The following is a 20863-nucleotide window of genomic DNA, read 5'->3' on the forward strand; positions in this document are numbered from 1 at the left end:
AGCATTACTTAAATATAGTGCAGTACATGCTGTATAAACCATTTACATGGATATTTTGAATATTTTTATATTACACACAAGTCTTACAAACATAAAAAGTGAATTTACATACCATTCTAGGCAAGTGTGCATTACATATATAATTTATCTGTCTCACAACAGTTCATCTTACAATAGCTAGGTTTTTTGTTGCTTTTTGTAATATTTTAGAATTGCAGTTCTATTTATATTATACTTAACTTATGTTTTGGTGTATATATTTGATATCTACATAGAATATTGTCATCAGGCAAATATCTAGCACTATAAAAATCTAACTTTCATTCCCAATTCTCAATCATTTTATGTGACCCAAATATGATATATCTGAAGTTTACAATTTTCTATTTCTACATCCTTCCTTTTATTCTACTAAGTAGATGTTAATAGCAATTACAAAACAATATAATATGAGGTATGGATAATTATATACTTCTCAAAATAAGTTACTAGTAAGCAATGCCAGAAATGTATTAATTTCTATGTATACACATACTTAGGATTGCCTGAAGCTTTTATTATTAAAAAAACAAATTGAACTGGCTTTTTTCTATAACATATTGAGCTTCATTATTCAAATATGGTTAAGTATATGAAGTTTATATACTATCTTCACAAATTTATGAAGATGTCCCTCTAAGTACCTTTCCTCGGCGTGTATGTTAAAACATTTACAATTCATCTATCTCACAGAAGCTTGTACTATTTTAAAAAACATTTGTATTTAAATTCTGCTTAATTTATGCTTAGGTTTATATAATTGACATCATATATAGTCATCAGGCATATCTAGTACTTGACTTTCTTTCCTATTTCAGTCTTATCATCTGATTCAAATATAATGTCTATTATGTTCACAATATCTGTAATTTCTTATTTTGTCCTCTGGCTCCGTATTCATAAACGTACTTAAGTCAATGTATGATACTTATTTATGTACTTTAAGTATGTATTTAGGTATCATACATTGACTTAAGTACGTTTATGAATATGGAGCCTGGGCCTTTGCTCTTGTTCCTCCCTCAATATGTCAACAGCTCAAGTTATCAGATCACAAACCATCCAATTCAGCTTCAGTATTTCTTTGGACATTTCTCAGCCATTTCTATGTGGTTGAGGAATACCCTGGACTTTGTGATATGACTAATACCATATGAGACCATGGCAATTTGCTCTCTTCCAATTTGCTCTGTTGGTACAGCATATTTTCAGGGAATATCTACTGGATGGAAGGTTTGCATCTAATCCACAGTAGCATAATAACAGCATTCGTGGTTTGGCACTAAATTTCTCATGTGAAAGGGGTTCTTCCAAGCCACACTTGATCTAAGGAATCCCTACAAAGGTCTTAAGAGACTGGACGACCATTTAAATGAAAAAAAAGAAAACTCTGCCCTCAGCTTCTTGGGAAGAGGGTTCTATTTGTGAGACAAAGTACATGTTTCAAATGCAAACCATGTCTGAGGGTGTTGTAAAGTGCACAAGAAGATGCAGAAACAAAGATTATACTTCAATGTCTGTACATTGCTGCCATCTCACCATCCCAGATACGGACATTTGTATACACTCAATTTGGCAACCAGAGGCATCTTATAGATGTGCACAGCATCATTAAGGATGCAGGGAAGACACCAACTAGCAATTCTAGCTGCGCTTGCCATTACTGGCTATGATACCAACAGTGCTTTTATGCAGAATGGAAAAGTGGAGGTTTTGAACATTCTCAAGCAACACCAAGACTTCCTTGAAATGTTGTTAGCTCATTGATGTTCATATATTTAAGAAGCAGATCATTTCATATACCTTCTCTATGGGAGTGCAGGTGCGAATAACATACAAAAAGATCATGACTTGAGACATATTTGGAAATGTTTGTTACCAAACCAAGGATAATAATATTGAACTACAGTAGAGTATAAATCAGCCTTCTCCACTCTACATGTATGTATTCACTGAGAATGCTCTGAGAATGCACATAAAGATAACAAATTGCCAAGTTGTCATTTGGTATCAGTCATGTCAGGCATACCAGGCTATTCCCCAACCAAATTGTCATATGGCTGATAAATTTTAGAAGGCACACTAGAGATGAAATAGTGATATGATACCATGAGAGCTGATGGACATACTGATGGGGGAACCAGAGCAGAGCCTGGAGAAGAAGAATACCAGAAATTGTGAACATGACAGACATATTTTAATTGCATGAAAATGCAAAGGAATATGAAAGGAAGTCAAAACTTTCCTAGACAATATTTGATGTAAAAACTAATTATATACACTTGAGCATAAGTTAAGCACAATGTAAATATAAAGGCAAATCTAAAAATATTACAAACACAGACTAGTATAAGATGAACTTCTGTGGGATAGATGATTTGTACATGTAATGCAAAAGAAATTATGGTAGGTACACAAAACTCATGCTTTAAATTTTTAACACTGGTGTTTAGTAAAGAGGGACATATTCATAATATTGATGCACATACATGTATACTCAACAAAATTAATTAAGGGCTAGTAAACTTTCTTGTATTATAATATAATTCTTTGATACTATCATATTATTTTAGCATGTTTTGGTCATATATATGGCTTCTATACATTGTTTCAGTAAACGTTTACTGGTTATACATGCAAAAAAAACTGGGATTTCACATACTTATGAAAAATATTGAAATGAGCATTAGGCAAGTACTCGTTACACATTTGTTCAGAATGTTTTTTTGTCATTGTGTTCCCTCAAAATTGTTATTTAAGTCATCAAGTTTAAGAACATGCCACAATGCTGACAACGTTCAACGGAAGAAGTTGTATTTTGCTCCATATTTAAAGGAAAATGCTAAAATATATATTGGACCTTAATTAATTTTGTTGAGTATAGTATAGGCAGATATACTGAACCATATTTGAATAATGCTGCCTCAGTATATTAAATACAGTGCAATTTTTAATAGTAAAAGGTTCAAGCAGCCCAAAATATGTGTAAATATAGAAATAATGCATTTCAGGCATTGATTAACTTTTGCCGATGAGTATATCATTATTCATATCACATATTGCATTGTTATTTGGTTTGTTACTATCAACATCTAGTATAGGATGAATATCATTCACTTTGGCGTTATATCTGTTAAAAATTTATATGGATGACAACTTTATCACTATATTTAATTTTTCAATATAGTGTTTTTGGGACAAAAAATGTGCAACGGTACTCCCATTCAAATGGCGATATTTTTTTAATCCACCAACATTTTTGCTGCAGATAAGCAGATATTAAATTCATATATAATGAGGTATCTAAAAATACTTGTCTCCAAAAATCCCGGGGGGGGGGGGGGGGGGTCGGTATGTGGCCCATGGACTAATACGTTTTGAGCTATATTTTTTTTGAAACCCCAGACCAAAATCACAGAAGCTGAGGCCGAGTCTAGTCAGTCTGACATTGTCAAAAATTGTCAGAACATGTTCTATAATGTTGTCTGTTGCCAGATCTGTAGTTCGCGCCAGCACAAAAGCGGTGTGTTTTGTCACATTCGATTCAGTTTCAGTGCAATTATTTTTCACCTGGCCCCATACTCGTCAGACTCTAAAATCGATGGTCGCCCAACGGACTACCTTTGTAAAATTCATAGTCGCCCTTAGCCAATAACTGCGACTGCTAATTTTTAACCCTGTTTGTCGAGGTAGTAGATGGTATCTTGTGTACATATGCAAGGTAAGAACATACTATTAGTAATGTAAATGTCTTTGAAAACCGTGTAAAATGGCTATAATCATGATAATTGGTCCAAATTTTCCTATAAAATTCCTATATTTCCTATATTTTCATGTGTAAAAGTGGCTGGGAGGCCTGATCATATGACGGCGAAGAATTTCATCCCGGTAGCGTACAGCTGTCAGGCTGCCTTGCACGAACACAAGTTCACTTCTGCCAGTGTATGAGATGGCTCCCCACATCATGATACTCCCTCCACCGAATCTGTCAACTTGGGCGACACAGTTGTTGGCAAAACGTTCACTGCGGCGTCTATAAACACGTTGTTGTCCATCATGTCGCTGTAGAAGGAAACGTGACTCGTCGCTGAACCATACTCGCAGCCAGTTTCCCAAGTTCCGCCCTTGTACATTTGTGCGCCAGCGAACACGTAAATGTCGATGTCTCCTAGCCCATAAACCAACTTCTAAAAGTTGGTTCCGAATGGTTTGTGCAGACACCCTTCTCAAACCAGGTATTCGTCAAGCAGCGATCTTGTGCTGCAGTTGTTATGCGAGGTCTTCCACTTCTGGGCCAGTTTTCAGCTGACTGAAACTGCTGGTACCTGTCCCAGAGACGTAAAATGGTGCTCTGGTGGACGTTCATCTGGCGTAGGACATCTGGCGTAGGACATCTGACTGCGATTCACCTAACTGGAGGCGGCCTATTGCAATGTTTCGATTCGGCAGGCTTAGTCTTGGCATCTTGTAACTCGTCTAGCCGAAATGGAAATCACATGCATTCGCCAAAATCTGACCGTTTCACGCTGATTTCCTGCAGTTGTCGCACAACGAGCCACAATGTGCGTTAAATTTGTTTTAGGGTGCATTTAGGCATGCTGTTCCATTCCAGGAACAGTATTAAACATGGTCATTCAGCATTGTACAAAACACACGATATTTTGTAAAATCAAACACTTTTCTTCTTTCCCTATCACCTATACGTTTCTTTTTTGACAGAGTATAGTAAGATTTAATGGGTATGTAATAAATAAATATATGAACGCTGAATGTAAAGTTGCTATTGAAATATTTTTGTTTGATGACTATGAATGCATACGTAAGTTATGGTGTGTGTGAGTTTGCTTAAATCTTATTTGCAAAGTTATCAAATTCTAAAAGTATGTGATCTATAAAATATCACATACAGTGTTTATGTTTTATAGCTGGCTTCAATGTAATTATCAGTTGTTCGGATGAAGCATCAGCCGGACAAACTACACATTTGACTTGTGTGGTTACTGCTGAAGACAAACCCGACGCAATATTCATATATCCTCTGGCTGGTAAAACAAAAGGAAGAGTGTCCTGTGACTTAGAGAAAAAGAAATGTCATAATGCCGGTTCGCAAGGGTTATACAGTGCTGAATTCACTACTGATAATAAGATCACTCTGACCATACATTCGTTTGACCTCGAGAGGGATGAAGGGATATGGAAATGTATTAGTGGAAGCCAAGGAGATACGTGTTACAAGTCTGGCTTGGGTAAAGTACATCTACTGTTTGTTTGTTCTATTTTCGACTCCCTTGTAACGTTTTCACTCACAGAAGTATTAAAGGTCTATGTTCTATGTTTTGTTTGTAAGTCACAATCCCGATAACAGATCAAACTTCCATTCCTCAGAATCCTAGTCTGGGTTGCTTTCCTGGGCAATAGCAATTTCTGTTCGGTATTTGATAATAATAATAATAATAATAATTCAACTACACATGGAAAGTCATAGAAGGTCATAATATTGCTTCCGCCCCTGATTTCACCCTGAAAAAAGACACCTGGAGATACAATTTTAATAAAATGTACAATTCTTAAATTGGTAAAACGATCGTTGTATAGGAGATGACCGAAAATAAGTTGTTGAATGGAACTCATCTGCGCGGACTATCACTGCACTATTCAAAACAATAAACACAATGCCGTACACTAAAGCCTAGCCCTGACCACGTAAGCTTGATAATCTACCGCTAAACGTAATCAAATAAACATTAGATTCATGTTTTGTACTTTAACTGGTTCATCAATATATATATATATATATATATATATATATATATATATATATTTATTTATTTATTTAAGAATTGACCGCAATTATCTTTTCATTCATGCAAGTATGAACCGAAAAAACGATGTGCACATTGTATGAGCCCGCGTAGAGGGTCATACAAAAGTGTGCACATCGTTTTTTCGGTTCATACTTGCATGAACCAAAACATAATTGCGGTCAAATCTTATAATTAAATTTATATGCATACTTTAACAATACATAACTGAATTTATTTAGTTTAGTTTTAAATATGCCTGTAGTATTGGTTGTGTAAATTTCATTGATATTTATGTCGCGTAAGAATGCGAACATTCATTCACTATTATTTGAATCAGGTGATTTTTTTGTAAATGACGTCATTTCCTTTAGCTGCTGTGCATTTTTACGGATCATTTATTTCGGCCTATATTGGACGGAATTGTCCTATTCGTGTTTAGTTTATATTTTATGAAACTGAATGAAGGGAACGTGTCTAACATTTATGCTGTCGGTGGAACAGCTGATGAACATCGCTTACAAGTAAGTTACAGGCGTGAAGTTTCCTACATGATTTCTTTGGCCAACTACAGAGTCTCATGTCATTATTAGCGAAGATGTTTTTTTTTGTGTGTGTGTTTTTTGTTCAATCAATGCGTATAGATCCATATGTCTACTCTGCTATAGCATTTTCCATTAATTTATCGTGTACATTTTTTGTAGCTTTCACGTGTGTTTTCTTCAAAATATCTAAATATGATTGCCAGAATAATCCGGCTTGTTGCACAAAAGTAGTGCGAGTCGGGGGGGGGGGGGGGGGGGGGGGGGGGGTAGTAGGCGTGGCTTAATTTGTTTGGGTTCAACGAGATATGAACGAAAAAAAAAAGCACCTCTGGACCAATCATATATATATATATATATATATATATATATATATATATTTATATATTGGAAGGATCTGACAATGTAATGATTTTATTATATTAATGTTGGTAAACAGTACTACAGAATAGTTTGTGTATACTAATTGATATGGTATACACATCAGTTACAAAACTGAGTAGTTGGTTAATTACGTAATGTGTTTATTTAGCTGTATGTATGATGCTGTTAGTAAATGTTAACTTATGGGTCAGTTTACACACGGTGCGATTTCGTCATGGGGCGAAAAGGAAACTTCATAACTTTGAACATTTGTTGTGATATTCACGCGTGACAGTTATTATTCGAAGGACAATTACCTGAAAAGACATGTTTGTAATTGTTTGCCAACAGAGGAACAGAGGATTCCACATCGTATTGTCCGTGGTGAAGATGAATAAACTGTGGGAAGACACATGTCTGAACGGCCATCATTACTACATTAGCGACGATTCGTGTTACGGCAATTATTGTCGTTTAATATAGTTATTTACATATGATGTTACCGATAAAGTATTAGCATTTAGTTATGCTATGTAATTAATTTAAGTAGATGTTTAATAGAAGTAAAACCTAATTAATTATCTATTTCTACTTATTAATTATTTAGTAATTAGGTCGTTTTACGGCAACAACTATAGACACGCACAGCGCATGTGCGATAGCCCAGCAAGGGTGGGTCAGGTCAACCGCATTGCTGGAATTCCAGCCAGAGCTGATTATTCAGCTGTGCTGGGGTCGTTTGCATATATAAGCGGTTGTTTGACAGCGCCGGTCAGTGAAGCCACAAAAGTTTATTACGGGTACGTGGGTGTATTTCTATGTTTACAAACTAAACAATTATTTCAGCAAAGTTACAAAAGGGATTATAACGGCTTCACTCATTTTTATAAGATTATTTAAAAGTAATTCTTGGCTAGATTGCATGTCTTGATCAGTAATAACGGAGTTCTTACCGTTTGACAGTTCTATTTATAGGACTAAATTCGACACGTAAAGTAAATAACAGTACACCTAGAAAACGTTGTTGTATACCAAAACAAGCATTGAAATTATAGAATGCAGTTTGGAAGATTGACATTAAATACTAATGAACATTTGTTGTTCAAATCTTTAATGACAAAAATGATTATTTAGAAGAAAAATAAGAAGTATAAAGAAACGGATAAAGTACACGTTTGGTATAAAAAAAATAGCATGCAAATTTGCATATTGGGGAAACAGCTTCAGTAGTAAAGTCAGTGTTATGAATTAGTGATAATGTAGAAATTAGAATTAGTTATACAGAATAAGAAAAATTGTTGAGAATACACCAAGATTGAAATATATTGTTTGTGCAGAAATAAATAAACAAATATTATTTATTTACATCTTGTTTGGTTACTCATTTGCCTTTCAAACCACTCATGATTCATCCTGACAAATGAATTATTATTTCTCTAATGAGAGTTGTTATCAATGTATGGCCACGGTCGTTACAATATATATTTTATATTTGTGACGACTGATAATAGTGGGTTGTTTTCATAATATATTATTTTATATGTATTTTCCTTTACCTGTATATAACAGTCACATGACCATAACGGGCACTTTTGTCTAGTACCTTCAGTGGCCGTTATATACAGGTTCGACCTTGCGTGTACATACTACTACTACTAATATATATATATATATATATATATATATATATAGAGAGAGAGAGAGAGAGAGAGAGAGAGAGAGAGAGAGAGAGAGAGAGAGAGAGAGAGAGAGAGAGAGAGAGGGGGGGGGGGGGGATTTTAAATAATGGAAAATATCAACCGAGTCTATGTTAATATGTAAATACAGATTAACTAGACGAGGTTAATATTTTACATATTAAAAAAACACGAGTAGCGAATTCTATTTATCCTATAACACTTCTGAAATAACATTTTAATTAAATGTTTAGTAAAGCACAGTACTAAAGTCGTCGCCATCGATAATATGACGCCATCACGATTAAAACAGATTAGTTTTACGTCACGCATTTTAAATAAATAATTGAAAACGTTACGCTCAGGTGTACGGGTCTTGTTGGCCTGTAAGCAAATGGCCTATCCACAGCAACACATTACCTAAAGACCTTGCAATTTTGCTGGGTTAATAAAGTAAATTATCACATGAGTTTATGACATGAATATCATGGGTAAGTTATAGGATAAATAAATAAATAAATAAATATATATATATATATATATATATATATATATATATATATATATATATATATGTGCCTATACACACACACACACACGCACGCACGCACACACAGTCAGTGGGCCCATCGGGCTATTTCTCCCAGCCATTGCACCGCATCTGGTATATCAAATACCGTAGTATGTGCTATCCTGTCTGTTGGATGGTGCATATAAAGATCCCTTGTTGCTAATGGAAAAAAAATGTATTGGCTCCCTCTCTAAGATTTTATGTAAAAATTACCAGATGTTTGATATCTAGTGGAGTCGTTAAAGAAAGAAAACTTTAAACATGTAACGTACTCGTGTTTCAAATGTTATACTTTTTTTTTTTTTAGAACATTTGTCAGTTTTGCAACACGGGGTGCCCGAGAAACCAATTGCTAGATTTCACAATTTGGAAATGTCAATAAAACAAGTAAAAACCGCCTAAGGCCCAAAACACACCGTAGCTGTGCCTGGGTCTGGGATGACCAGTTGAAATTGAAACGCGCACTGTATCAAACATGACAAAGCACAATGCATCTGTGCTGGCGCGAACTACAGACCTGGCAACAGACGACGTAGAGCATGCGCTATATTTTCACAATGCCAGACTGGCAGCTGCAGCATGTGTTAGCAATATTTTAATTTGTTTTTGTTTATTATAAACAACAAGAAAGATATGTATCAATTTAAATATGATGCTGGTAGTTATTGTTGGTGTTTACAGAAGAAACTCTATCTAAAGATATGAGCGCAGTTAATATATATTGGAAACACATAAGAGTTACAGATCCAGACGTCAAAATACATGGTGTCTTTGCCAGACCAAGGCATGCTGGTGTATTTCGTGCCTAAACTGATTTTAGCAGTGATATTACTCTTTCAATAAAATATCCGCATGCGCATCACTAAAATGTAAACGATAATCATATGGTCATGGAATTGTGTTACAGGGTAATGGAAAAGTTATAGGAATCACCTTGAAAAACGTGTACGAACCCTGACTTTCAAAATGTGATATTTGCTTTAGACAAATTATCTTGTTATTTTATATAAGATTTATATTGCTGAGTGTGTACTTCTCTGGCGTTTGTGCCTTTTTGACAATAATGCTGAAGGTGCGTTTGCAGAGAGGATGAAGTCGGGTTGTCAAAACACCCCATCTTCAAAACAAATTTCCACTTGCCACAGTTTAGACCCCCACCCACTGCATAATTGACTGACCATGTGTCTGTTTTGTCCATTCTGCAAACTAATTTGGTTTAACGTATGCCATGTCAGACTCTGGGCTCTGTGTTTTCTTAGTCCGAATACACCATATCATCGATAAACATTCTGTTGTGTGGTTTTCATAAATTAATAGAAATACCAATGACTAAACTTGGGTTTTAACAGCCCAGTAAGTGATTACACCGACTAAACAAAACAGTAACACACCGATTCTCAATAATATGCACACTCAATTTACAGAGGTAATTTTCATAATGACACTTTTACACCTGACAGTTTTGGTCACAATAAGCATGCAGGAGCCCTTTTTGGGGGAGGGTGGGTAGGCTGATTGTTATTGCCCGAATAAAATGAAAATCTCCGTAACAGAAGCATATCGTATAATTGCATTACTACCAAGAAGCTAAAAAGGATTCCAAACAAACCAATCTTCATTTTTACACGGATTGCAACTAATATTGTGAGTAGAATGATGGAAATACATGGTGAGGTTTTCAATCCAGCTCAGTTTGCCCGAACGTGACCCCCCTGACCACAACTCCACCCCGTCTCGTACTCTTAGGGCATTCCCAAAGGCCAGGTATAACAATGCAGAGGCCCTTCCACCACCCACACACCCCACTCGTCTCTTATGCTTATGGTGGTTTAGATTGCCATAACGCAGTCTGTGATAACCAATGTCAAGTGTTTTGATGCAACTTGCAATGGGAAATAATCAGAAACTTTCCGACAGGTGGCACTCGTGTATTATACAACATTCCGGTTTCTAAATTTGTATTGTCGTAACGCACCGATCGGTATATCCACTCTATTATTCCCGACCTAATTGTGAGCATGTATGTGACTGAAGCGTAGAACGGCTAAAAATTTAAGTAAATAATAAAAATCTTCGAAATTCCACAGTTGGGTGTTTTAAAAAAAAAAAAAAGTTCAGTCGTATCGTGGGTTTTCCCAACCACATAGGCTACTCCCTACCGTTCTTACAACTTTCTATCATATATCCACCATGCCAAAACAATTAAATACGTACACATTTGACTGATAATACTTGTTTGCAATAATTATGAGTGTTTCCAATAAAAAAAACCCGGTAACAACATTTAATAAACTTTTAATTTGTAAAACGCCACGTTCCATTCTTCGCTGTTTACTTCCGGGTTCTATTCAATGTTTGTTATATTTAATATGAAGATATACGTGTTTAAGACCACACATTATTCGTTTGCAGAGTAGTGTAAATTCAACCAAATTTGTCAACATAATTATTTTTTTAATAAACTATTTCAATGAAATAAAAATTTAGAAAAACCCAACCAAAACCCAACCCAATGAAAGTTATGGTAACACAAATAAATAAATAAATAAATAAATAGATACAGTAGAATCTCATTGGCTCGAACACTGTCGGTGCATCAAAGTCTGTTCGACCCATCGGGTAGTTCGAACCATGCATTCCGCTGTTGTCGGGTACTTCTGTAACACAGAAATCAATCGGACAACCTCGCATGTTTCCCTATAATCGGCTGGGCGAGATGATCCGATTGACTCATGAGTTAATTGTTGTTACTTGTAAGGTTCATTCATCTAACGATTAACGCATTACAATTGTCTGTACCTGAAATATAATTACCGACAGGTGCTAAATTAACAACACGATAAGCGTGAAAGGGTTGACGAAAAAATTATATGTAAATTATTGTTTTATATTTCTTTGCATAGACGTAGCCGTTAGAGCTAAATATGTTTAACACATCTAACAGAAAGCTTCTGTTCGATCCCAGGGGTATTCGACCAATCAGCACCAAAATAAAGGGTTTAATAGAGAGAAAAATCGGAACACTTGTTCTTGGTTCGAGAATACCGGTAGGTTCGACTGTTGGGTGTTCGAGCCAATGAGATTCTACTGTGTGTGTGTGTGTGTATATATATATATATATATATATTATAAATATAAATTATAAATTGTGTGTGTGTGTGTGTGTGTAATAAAAAAAAAATATATAAACATAATTACAGAAAAAAATATTAAATTTTCAAATGATAACAAATAATAGGAAATTTAAAATATTAAATATACTGTTTTTTGTTCTTAATTTTCTTTTTCTGTTTCACATGTAAGTAGAAATATAACAATGCTTTTTCATGAAAAATTTTTTGAAATTAGAAATGATAGTGGTATTGTTTTGGAATATTTATAATTTGTTAATGTAAATAATTTAGTTTGTGTGTACAAAATAACATAATCTGATAGGAATTATGATTCCACTTAGCCTGTGTAAATTATCTTAATCATGGTTCATACACTTATTTACTAAGTAAATGAATTACTTTCCATGATTTCCACTGATAATGAAATTAACAGCAACTGGAAACTACTTTAGACATTATATAGTTGTTTCACTCTAAAGGATGCAAGAGTAATAAATTATAAATTAAAGAAACAAAATACAGGTATTTTACAAATGTGGATTTCTAAAACCAGATACAACAAGAAATAATTATGACGCATTTAACATTAATTTCAAGAGATGCATTACATGCAGTATTCACACATGGCTTGTTTCATGTTCAATATATGATCACAATTACTTGCTTAGCATGTACATGTATTTGATAAGTAGATAAACAATAACTATCTGGTATTTACATTTTCAGTCCAACAGTGTGGGTTTTATCAATACCGTGCTAGAAGTTATCATAATGTCAACATATTTCCCCCCAAAAATAAAAGTATTGTAACTGTTATACGGCTTAACAGTCACTGCAGAATAAAATGTTGGGTTTTTGCTACATTTGTCCAAAATAGTCTAGTTAGACCAAACAAAAAAAGAAAAAGAAAAGAAAAAGAGACCCCCTCCCCCTACAAAAAAAACAACAACTAAAAAACATTTATTTTAAAAGGTAATAAATAAACTGAGCAAATATTAAAATTTCCAGTTTCAGGATATTTATGTAAATAACTGCTAGATTATAATTTGGAAAGTATTTTGTTATGGTCAGTTTGTTTTTGAGCCAGTAGCAAAAACCAAACAGTTTGTTCTATTATTTATTAAACTACATTTGTAAAATAATTAGGGTAAGCCCCTTTTTTTTAGGTAGGGTCGGTTTCAAGCAACATTTTTTTTTTTACGCCTTAATAGGCACACCACCTCTTCACTATTCTATGTTATGTTGTATATATGCTATTTGCATGTCTCGAACACATTTTTTCCTGTTACTGTGCTCAAAAGTCTGTAGATGCCACAGGCTCGCGCTCTCTCTCTCTCTCTCTCTCTCTCTCTCTCTCTCTCTCTCTCTCTCTCTCTCTCTCTCTCTCTCTCTCTCTCTCTCTCTCTCTCTCTCTCTCTCTCTCTCTCTCTCTCTCTCACACACACACACACACCACAACATTTTAACTGACAGCACACTACTGTAGTACCCCCACCCCATCCCCTTTCAAATACACGTCACTGGCCATGTACATACTTTTTTAAAAGTGTTGTTTCTAAAATTCTTTTTCTTTTAGTTTTGTGAAGTCATTGGTTAAAAATAAATAAATTAGTTACTAAATAAATAATTGACAACAAATATGATCAATGCCATGGGTGGGGTAGGACGAACCCACCAAAACCCTCCCCCTCACCAAAAAGTAGTGAATTTAAACACACAAATAAACAAATGTCCACATAGCATACATGAAAGGAAGAAAATATAATATTTCAACTAGATTTTATTCAAATAATATATAAATAATTAATATTTTTAAAAATCCACACACCAAGAATGGATATGCTTTTTGGCAATGGCATACAAACGTCTCGTTTTCGAGGGATCCACTGTTGTATTTTGTCATATAATAGATCCGGCATTCAGTCCAGACATTATTTGAGCAATGCCTCATCGTCTGAAAAAAAATATGACCACTTTTTCTGTTGGTACTACTAACAGCTGTTTAAAGCGAGACTATAGGATTTATAGTAACGACGCGACCTCTAAGGTGTGTGTGTGTGGGGGGGGGGGGGGGGGGGGGGGTGGGTTTGTGGGCCTTCGCCATTGTTCATCTATAAAAAGCAAATGTTCCATGTTTATTATTCCTGTTAATTGTATTATATTATAGTAACTGGTCACGGTAGTGCAAGATATTAGTACTAAGTACTAGAACTAAGTACAGTTTTCAAAGTTTTCAAGCAAATCATTGGGAATAAAATTCCACTGGACTAGGAATACTAGGATTGAAAGTCCTGGCCGTTGGGAATACTAGGATTGAAAGTCCTGTGGACTAGGCTGTGGACTAGGAGTTCACAGACTTAAATTCCTAGGAATATAAGTTCCACAAACTAGGATTCTGAGGAATGCAAGTCCGAGCGGACAAAGATTAATACAATCAGAGGTTAATCGGATTGTGACTTACAGTCAAAGTATAAACTTATAAAACATATTATTAAACATTATGTTAGTGTATTTAGAAATTGTCTTGTTCTCTTTGCATAATGGTATTGGTTTTTTTTTTTTTTTATTTACCAGTTATATATTTTTTTTCCTCACAATTTTGGGCTCCATGTGTGTCTTTTATGTTTCTTCATGTAGAATATAGAATGCTTTATAACTGTGTTTGTATTATATACTTTTGAAAACAGCAGCATACTCTTTCCACTTCAATATGATAACAAAAATGTAAGATTACAACCCCCCCCCCACCCCCACCCCCCAAGAAAAAAAGCACACAAAAAAACCCAAAACAAAAACAACACAAAACACACACACAAAAAACCAACAACAAACAAACAAAAAAACCCAGCACACAACAACAACAACAACATCAATAAAACAACAACAACAACCCAAAACCCTCACGTGCCTGATCCACTAGTCTATGACATACTAAAATTAATTAAGTTCATAATTAAACTTCTTTTTTATGTAACATTGAGATTTGAACCCACAATATTCGTTAGAGAATCGTACACTTATCTATCACACTACGAGGAAAGGCTGCCAAAAACTCACTTTTTTTCTCGTGTCTTGCTAGCAGTTCGTGCAATTTGCAAAGTATGACAAACAGACATCTATATTCATTTGCCGGACTAGTATTTCTGTCGCTCCTGTAAAATGAATATAAGTCAGGTAGAATACAACTCCTAGGAAAACAAAATACTTAAAAATAAACCAGGTATGAAAGTCTGGGTAGGACTATGCTTCCTAAGGAATGGATGTCCGATGGGACTACTATTCTTAGGGACCGATGTCCTCGGCTTACACGGACCTGCGTTCCTTTTAAACCGGCTCCAATTTCAGCCAGCTAACTTTCACGGAATATTTGGTTGGCTCCAGACGTGGCAGCGTGAAGCACATAAACCAGTCTAACGGACGTATTTCTGCTCGGTCCAGTGTTGAATTCAGCCCAGTGTTATTGCTGGGCCTCTCTATTGCGTTTTGCCGCATTCCACCCCCTCCCCCCCACCCCACCCCCCTCCGAAATATATAGTGGCCCAGATTTTTTTTCAGAGGGGGAAGGGGGCAATCATACCTTTCTGATGGTATGATGAGTTTCGAGTACAGCTGATTGCTGGTGTCTACTAATTTGTTTTTTCTTGGGTTGTTGCGTTGGGTTTTTTTTAGTTCTTTTTTTTTTCTTCTTTTTTTTTTGGGGGGGGGGGGGGGGGGTTGCTTTCTTCATTTGTTTATTGTTTATTTCTTCTTCTTCTTCTTCTTCTTCTTCATTTTTTTAAAGTTGCCCTCTGTGTAATTCATTTGTACTACTGGCCGCTATATTGTTGTTGTTCGGGGGTTTTTCCTTTTGTTTAATGCTCCTTTTTTTTCGCTTTTTTTATCATCAAATTCACATTTTCTAATGTGTTTTTTAGGTACAGTTTCCTCCATGCTGCCAAATACATTCATCATGCTGCAGTTTATTGCCATGTAAGATTACATTGTTCATAATCAACACATATACTGTTTATAGTGTTATTACGACATGCTAGCGTTAAATATGTCAAACTTAAAGAGATTAAAACAAATTAAGAAATAATCATTAAACTGGTATCATGATTGGAAACAATAGTTCCCGTCCTGTCTGGTATTGTGAACAGCAATACCAAATGCAAATGTGTTGTGTGACAATGTAGTTTCCTTGTCCCTATTTGATATGGGTAGCCTATATCTGGTTGCGTCTGGTTTCCTACCTATTTGGACCAAGCACTAACACGATGAATGTGACAAATATTATTGAATGAATGACATTCATTGTAAGTTGTAGAAGCATCACGATGGGTTTACGGATTTTTATACCCTCTGTATGCCCTTGTACCTCGAGCCGAAAACCATACACAGGGTATAAAAATAAATAAACTTCTCGTGATGCTTCTAAAACGAATTTATCTTGCCAACATGGTTAACTATTAACCAATAATTATTAACAATAACAAATTAACGGCAAACTGTAAGGACTACTAACCGTCATTTATATAATGAAAACATGACTATGCGCAAACGACGGCAATCAGATGAGAAAATATAGTTTATCAGAAAAAAACACAAACAAAAAACCAGTTATAAACTTCAAATGTCTTAAATGTGTCATTGTTCGAAACAGATATTAACTGAAGCAATAAAAAATTCTGAAAACTGAAGGTAGTAAACAAATAGTAATAAATAACACCAACGATGTCACACTATAGTGGAAGTCGAAATCAGCTGATCATTTTCCTACAAATAGATTTGCTCTGGACGGGAGTGATCATTTTTTTTTATAAATCATGTTAACAGTTTGAATACAGCAGTTTTGAAAAATCGATGATTGCTAGCGTGTCCCCAGGTCTCAAAGCCCTTAAAAATGGGTTGAACCTGACTTCATCTAACACACCAATGCAGTAAATCCAGGTCCTTGTGAATTTATCATTAAATTAATTCTGCCTAGAAAGTAGTGACTACATTATATGTGTATAAATTGTGTATATAATTATTGTAACAACCCATGTCTTCTCCATTTTCATGGGTTGTTATTTGTCAACAAGGGAATGGTGAAAAAACAAACAGAACCCAGTAAACGAAAAAAAAAAAACCCCACACACACAAAAAACAAAAAAACCGAACCCCAAACCGAAACACAAAATATACCAGGTCAATTACTATTGAGAAAGCTTTTAATTATCTATCATGGTCTCTCATTCAAGAAGCTTTAGATGTTTCTAATTTTATGACTTCTATTAAAATTGGATAAAACATTTTATAAAAATTATTTCTCAGCATTAATGAAAAATGGACATTTATCGGTAGGTTTCAAATTAAATAGAGGTTGTAGGCAATGCGACCCATTTTCTCCTTACATATTTGTAATATGCGTGGTAATAATAAAGGCATTAAGGGACATTAAGGGTATAAATACTGATGGAGAAGAATTCCTGATTTCTCAATTTGCCAACGACACTACTTTTATCTTAGATGGATCTCAAGATTCCCTGTACGATACATTTACTACACTGGATTTCTTTTACAAGAAATATCTGCTCTGAAGCTAAATTATCATTGTGGATGGAAACCAGAATGGGGATCAACCCAATTTATTTTATTAGGTATTAATTTCCCTGTAAATTTACACGGTATTATTAAAGATAATTTAGAATAAAAAAACAGAAGAAATGGAAATTGCAATGAAAGCATGAAACACTGTTTAGCAGACTCACCGTGTTAAAATCACTAATATTACCAAAAATAACAAATTGCTTAATTTCGCTACCATCCCCGTCAGAACAGTTAGTTGGAAAGTTAAATAAACGATTTTACAAATCCATTTCGCAAAATAAACCTGACAAATTAAAAAAGATGTTATAATTCAGGACCACAAAAAACGGGGGATGGGATACAACATTATTAAACGATCTGATTATATAACATTAAAGTCAACGAGGATAAGGTTACTTTTAATCAACAACAACAACAACAACAACAACAAAAACCCTAATTATATATAGCAATCATTTTATTAATTTAAAAATGAAAAATATGACTAACTCACTTTTTGGAAGATGTTCTTGATAGCTGGCGAAATATCCAATGTAAACATCCTAAAGAAAAATGAAAACGACATAAGTAGTATAAACATTTGGTTTAACAGAAACATATTGGGGTTTTTTTTTAAAATAAGAAGCCTGTAAGTTATAAAACAAATATGCAGAACAAAAAGGTTTTTTTTTTTTTTTTTGTTAGTGATTTAGTTAATACTGATGTATGTGATTTTATAGTAAAATTTAATATAAAAACAAACTTTCTAGAGTATGCTTCTTTAATTAATGCAGTGAAATGTTTCATAAGGATATATGGAAAACATAATGATGGAATAAACGAGTCCATTACAAACGATAAACCAATTTACCCCCACAAGCTAAAACAACTTCGTATAGACAAAACGGGATGTAGAGAAATATATAAATTATTATGCTACACACACACAGTCTCAATTAAAAAAAAAGAAAAAAAAAAGAAGGTTTTTGTTATTCACCAGAAGAATGCAATTTACAATATACCTTTTAAATGCGTTAGAGATGTAACTTTCCGTTGGTTTCAATATAAAATTTTACACAGATGTTCCACTACTTACACTTCTATATACAACACATTATATTAATTCAGATAAATGTACTTGTTGTAATAGTATGCCAGAGACCATTGGACATCTATTTTATGATTGTTATTATGTTTAAGAATTTTGGAATAAATATTACAAATTGGATATTCAGTACTATACGAGAGTTTATAAATACAGATAAACATATTGCCATTATGGGTCTGCCTAAGAAAACAATATACATATGCAATTATTAATATAAAATATTATATTTATACCATGAAAATACAAAAACAAAATTTAAACTTCTCTGACTTAAAAGCTATAAATAAAGAAAAGTTGGAAACTGAAAAATGTTTATCATTTAAAAATGGTAATTATGAAGATTTTAAGAAACAACGGGAGCATTGGTATAATTTATTTCAAACATCATAAACGTTTATTAAATCTATCAAACATTGAGATGTTCGCACTTTCTAGACTTTTTTTTATCAATGTTAATTCCGTACATATCATCTTTTCCTTTTCTTGTTCTTTTTGGTCTCAGATAATAATAATAATAATAATAATAATAATAATAATAAATATCAACAATAAAAAACTAAACAAAACACACAACATCAACAACAAAAATATGCATAAGGTCAGTTGATTATATCTATCCGTGTGTATATATTTTGTCATCCTAACCCTGACACTGCCATTCCATATTCTGGGGACAATACATGTTTCTTTAGTACAAGCTGTGATGTATATTTCATTTTAACAACAAAAACTGAGTTTATTTTATTTTTTATTTTTTATTTTTTTTAAATTTCCAGATTATGTACCATGATCGTCACCAAGAACCAACTCTGTGATGTCTTGTAGTTTGTCTGCTGGTTGTCAGCTAGTACAACAGCGTCTCTAACATGTCTGTCAATTCTCCAATCTGGATTGAACATCACTGTTCCAACAATTGCGGCATCTGTTTCAGACTTTTCATCAGGATGTTCTTCACATATTGTATCATATAGCAATAGAAATGTTAACACTTTAATAGCTCAGTTGTGTGACTATGCCAATTACGAACATTTACTGAATTAATATACTATATATTTATTACACATATGGTTAAATATATTTGTACATATCAAAGTGATACGTCCCACTAGAACGTGACGTCATCGACTGGCGCACTACAACCTTACAGGAACATTATCCAAACGGGTTGAGTGATATAAATTAAGATCGATGATGGCTAATAAATATCATATTAAACTCGCTACCATTTGGTATCATGTTTATCTCCCTCGTGGAAATTATTTCACTCCTGACATAAACATGATACGAAGTGAAACTCGTTTAATATCCTATATATCTTTTTGTTTTTTAAATATTGTATGGTAAGTATTGTTTGCTACATAAACCATCTAATTTTCAAGACAAATCATCAGATATATACTAGAGTTTTAACTAAAAAACAACAACAAAAAAACCCAAAACAAAAACAAAACAAAAGAAAAAGAAACGAAAATAAGACTAAATACTGATTTGGTTGTAGATGAGGCTATCTCAAGTTTGCTTTAGAACATTTTAAAAGATGTTGTAACATTATTAATAGTATTATCCATAACTTAAATAAATGGATATATGGTATTGCCTGGTTAATGACAAATGTGAAATAGCTGTACAAATTATTTTGGGAAATTTGAGGCTGACGATATATTTTGGCTAAATTATTGACTAGAACCTGTTTATCAAACGAAGGAAAACATAAATTAAACTGTACAAAATCTGTCATGTTATGTGAGGGTGGCATTTTTTTCTGTAATCCAAAACGTATGGTAATATTTTATCTCGGAGGCCAGAATATATCTATCTACGGTTAAAAAATATATATTAATGACTTCTATGCATGTTTCATCAACATTATAAACTTATCAACAATTCAATATCGACCTTTTGGGACATGGGTGTATAGCGCAAGAGACAGCCGGAGTGGATCGGTTAATGTACTGCCTGTTCGGACCGGTACTACAGCCAGATGCGGTCATATAGCAAAAAAACCCTGATGGAAATGTTCTAAATTTTAGAGTGAACATATATGCTTATATAATGCACGTTCGCAATGGTGTATGTTGTTAGTGCCAACGAGAACCCGTT

General features: G+C 34.0%; 1 protein-coding gene across 1 annotated transcript in view; it reads left to right on the forward strand.

Annotated features, from left to right (window-relative positions):
• Positions 1-20077, forward strand: part of LOC121377463 — a 44291-nt gene extending 24214 nt beyond the window's left edge. Inside the window, exons 4-6 of the mRNA XM_041505460.1 lie at positions 4965-5285; positions 16020-16074; positions 19540-20077. Coding sequence (XP_041361394.1) covers positions 4965-5285; positions 16020-16074; positions 19540-19588 — 425 coding nt within the window. The 3' untranslated portion in view covers positions 19589-20077. The remainder of the gene's footprint in view (positions 1-4964; positions 5286-16019; positions 16075-19539) is intronic.
• Positions 20078-20863: the final 786 nt, after the last annotated feature.

Source organism: Gigantopelta aegis, chromosome 7 (genome assembly GCF_016097555.1).
Source record: "Gigantopelta aegis isolate Gae_Host chromosome 7, Gae_host_genome, whole genome shotgun sequence".
Taxonomy (NCBI): domain Eukaryota; kingdom Metazoa; phylum Mollusca; class Gastropoda; order Neomphalida; family Peltospiridae; genus Gigantopelta; species Gigantopelta aegis.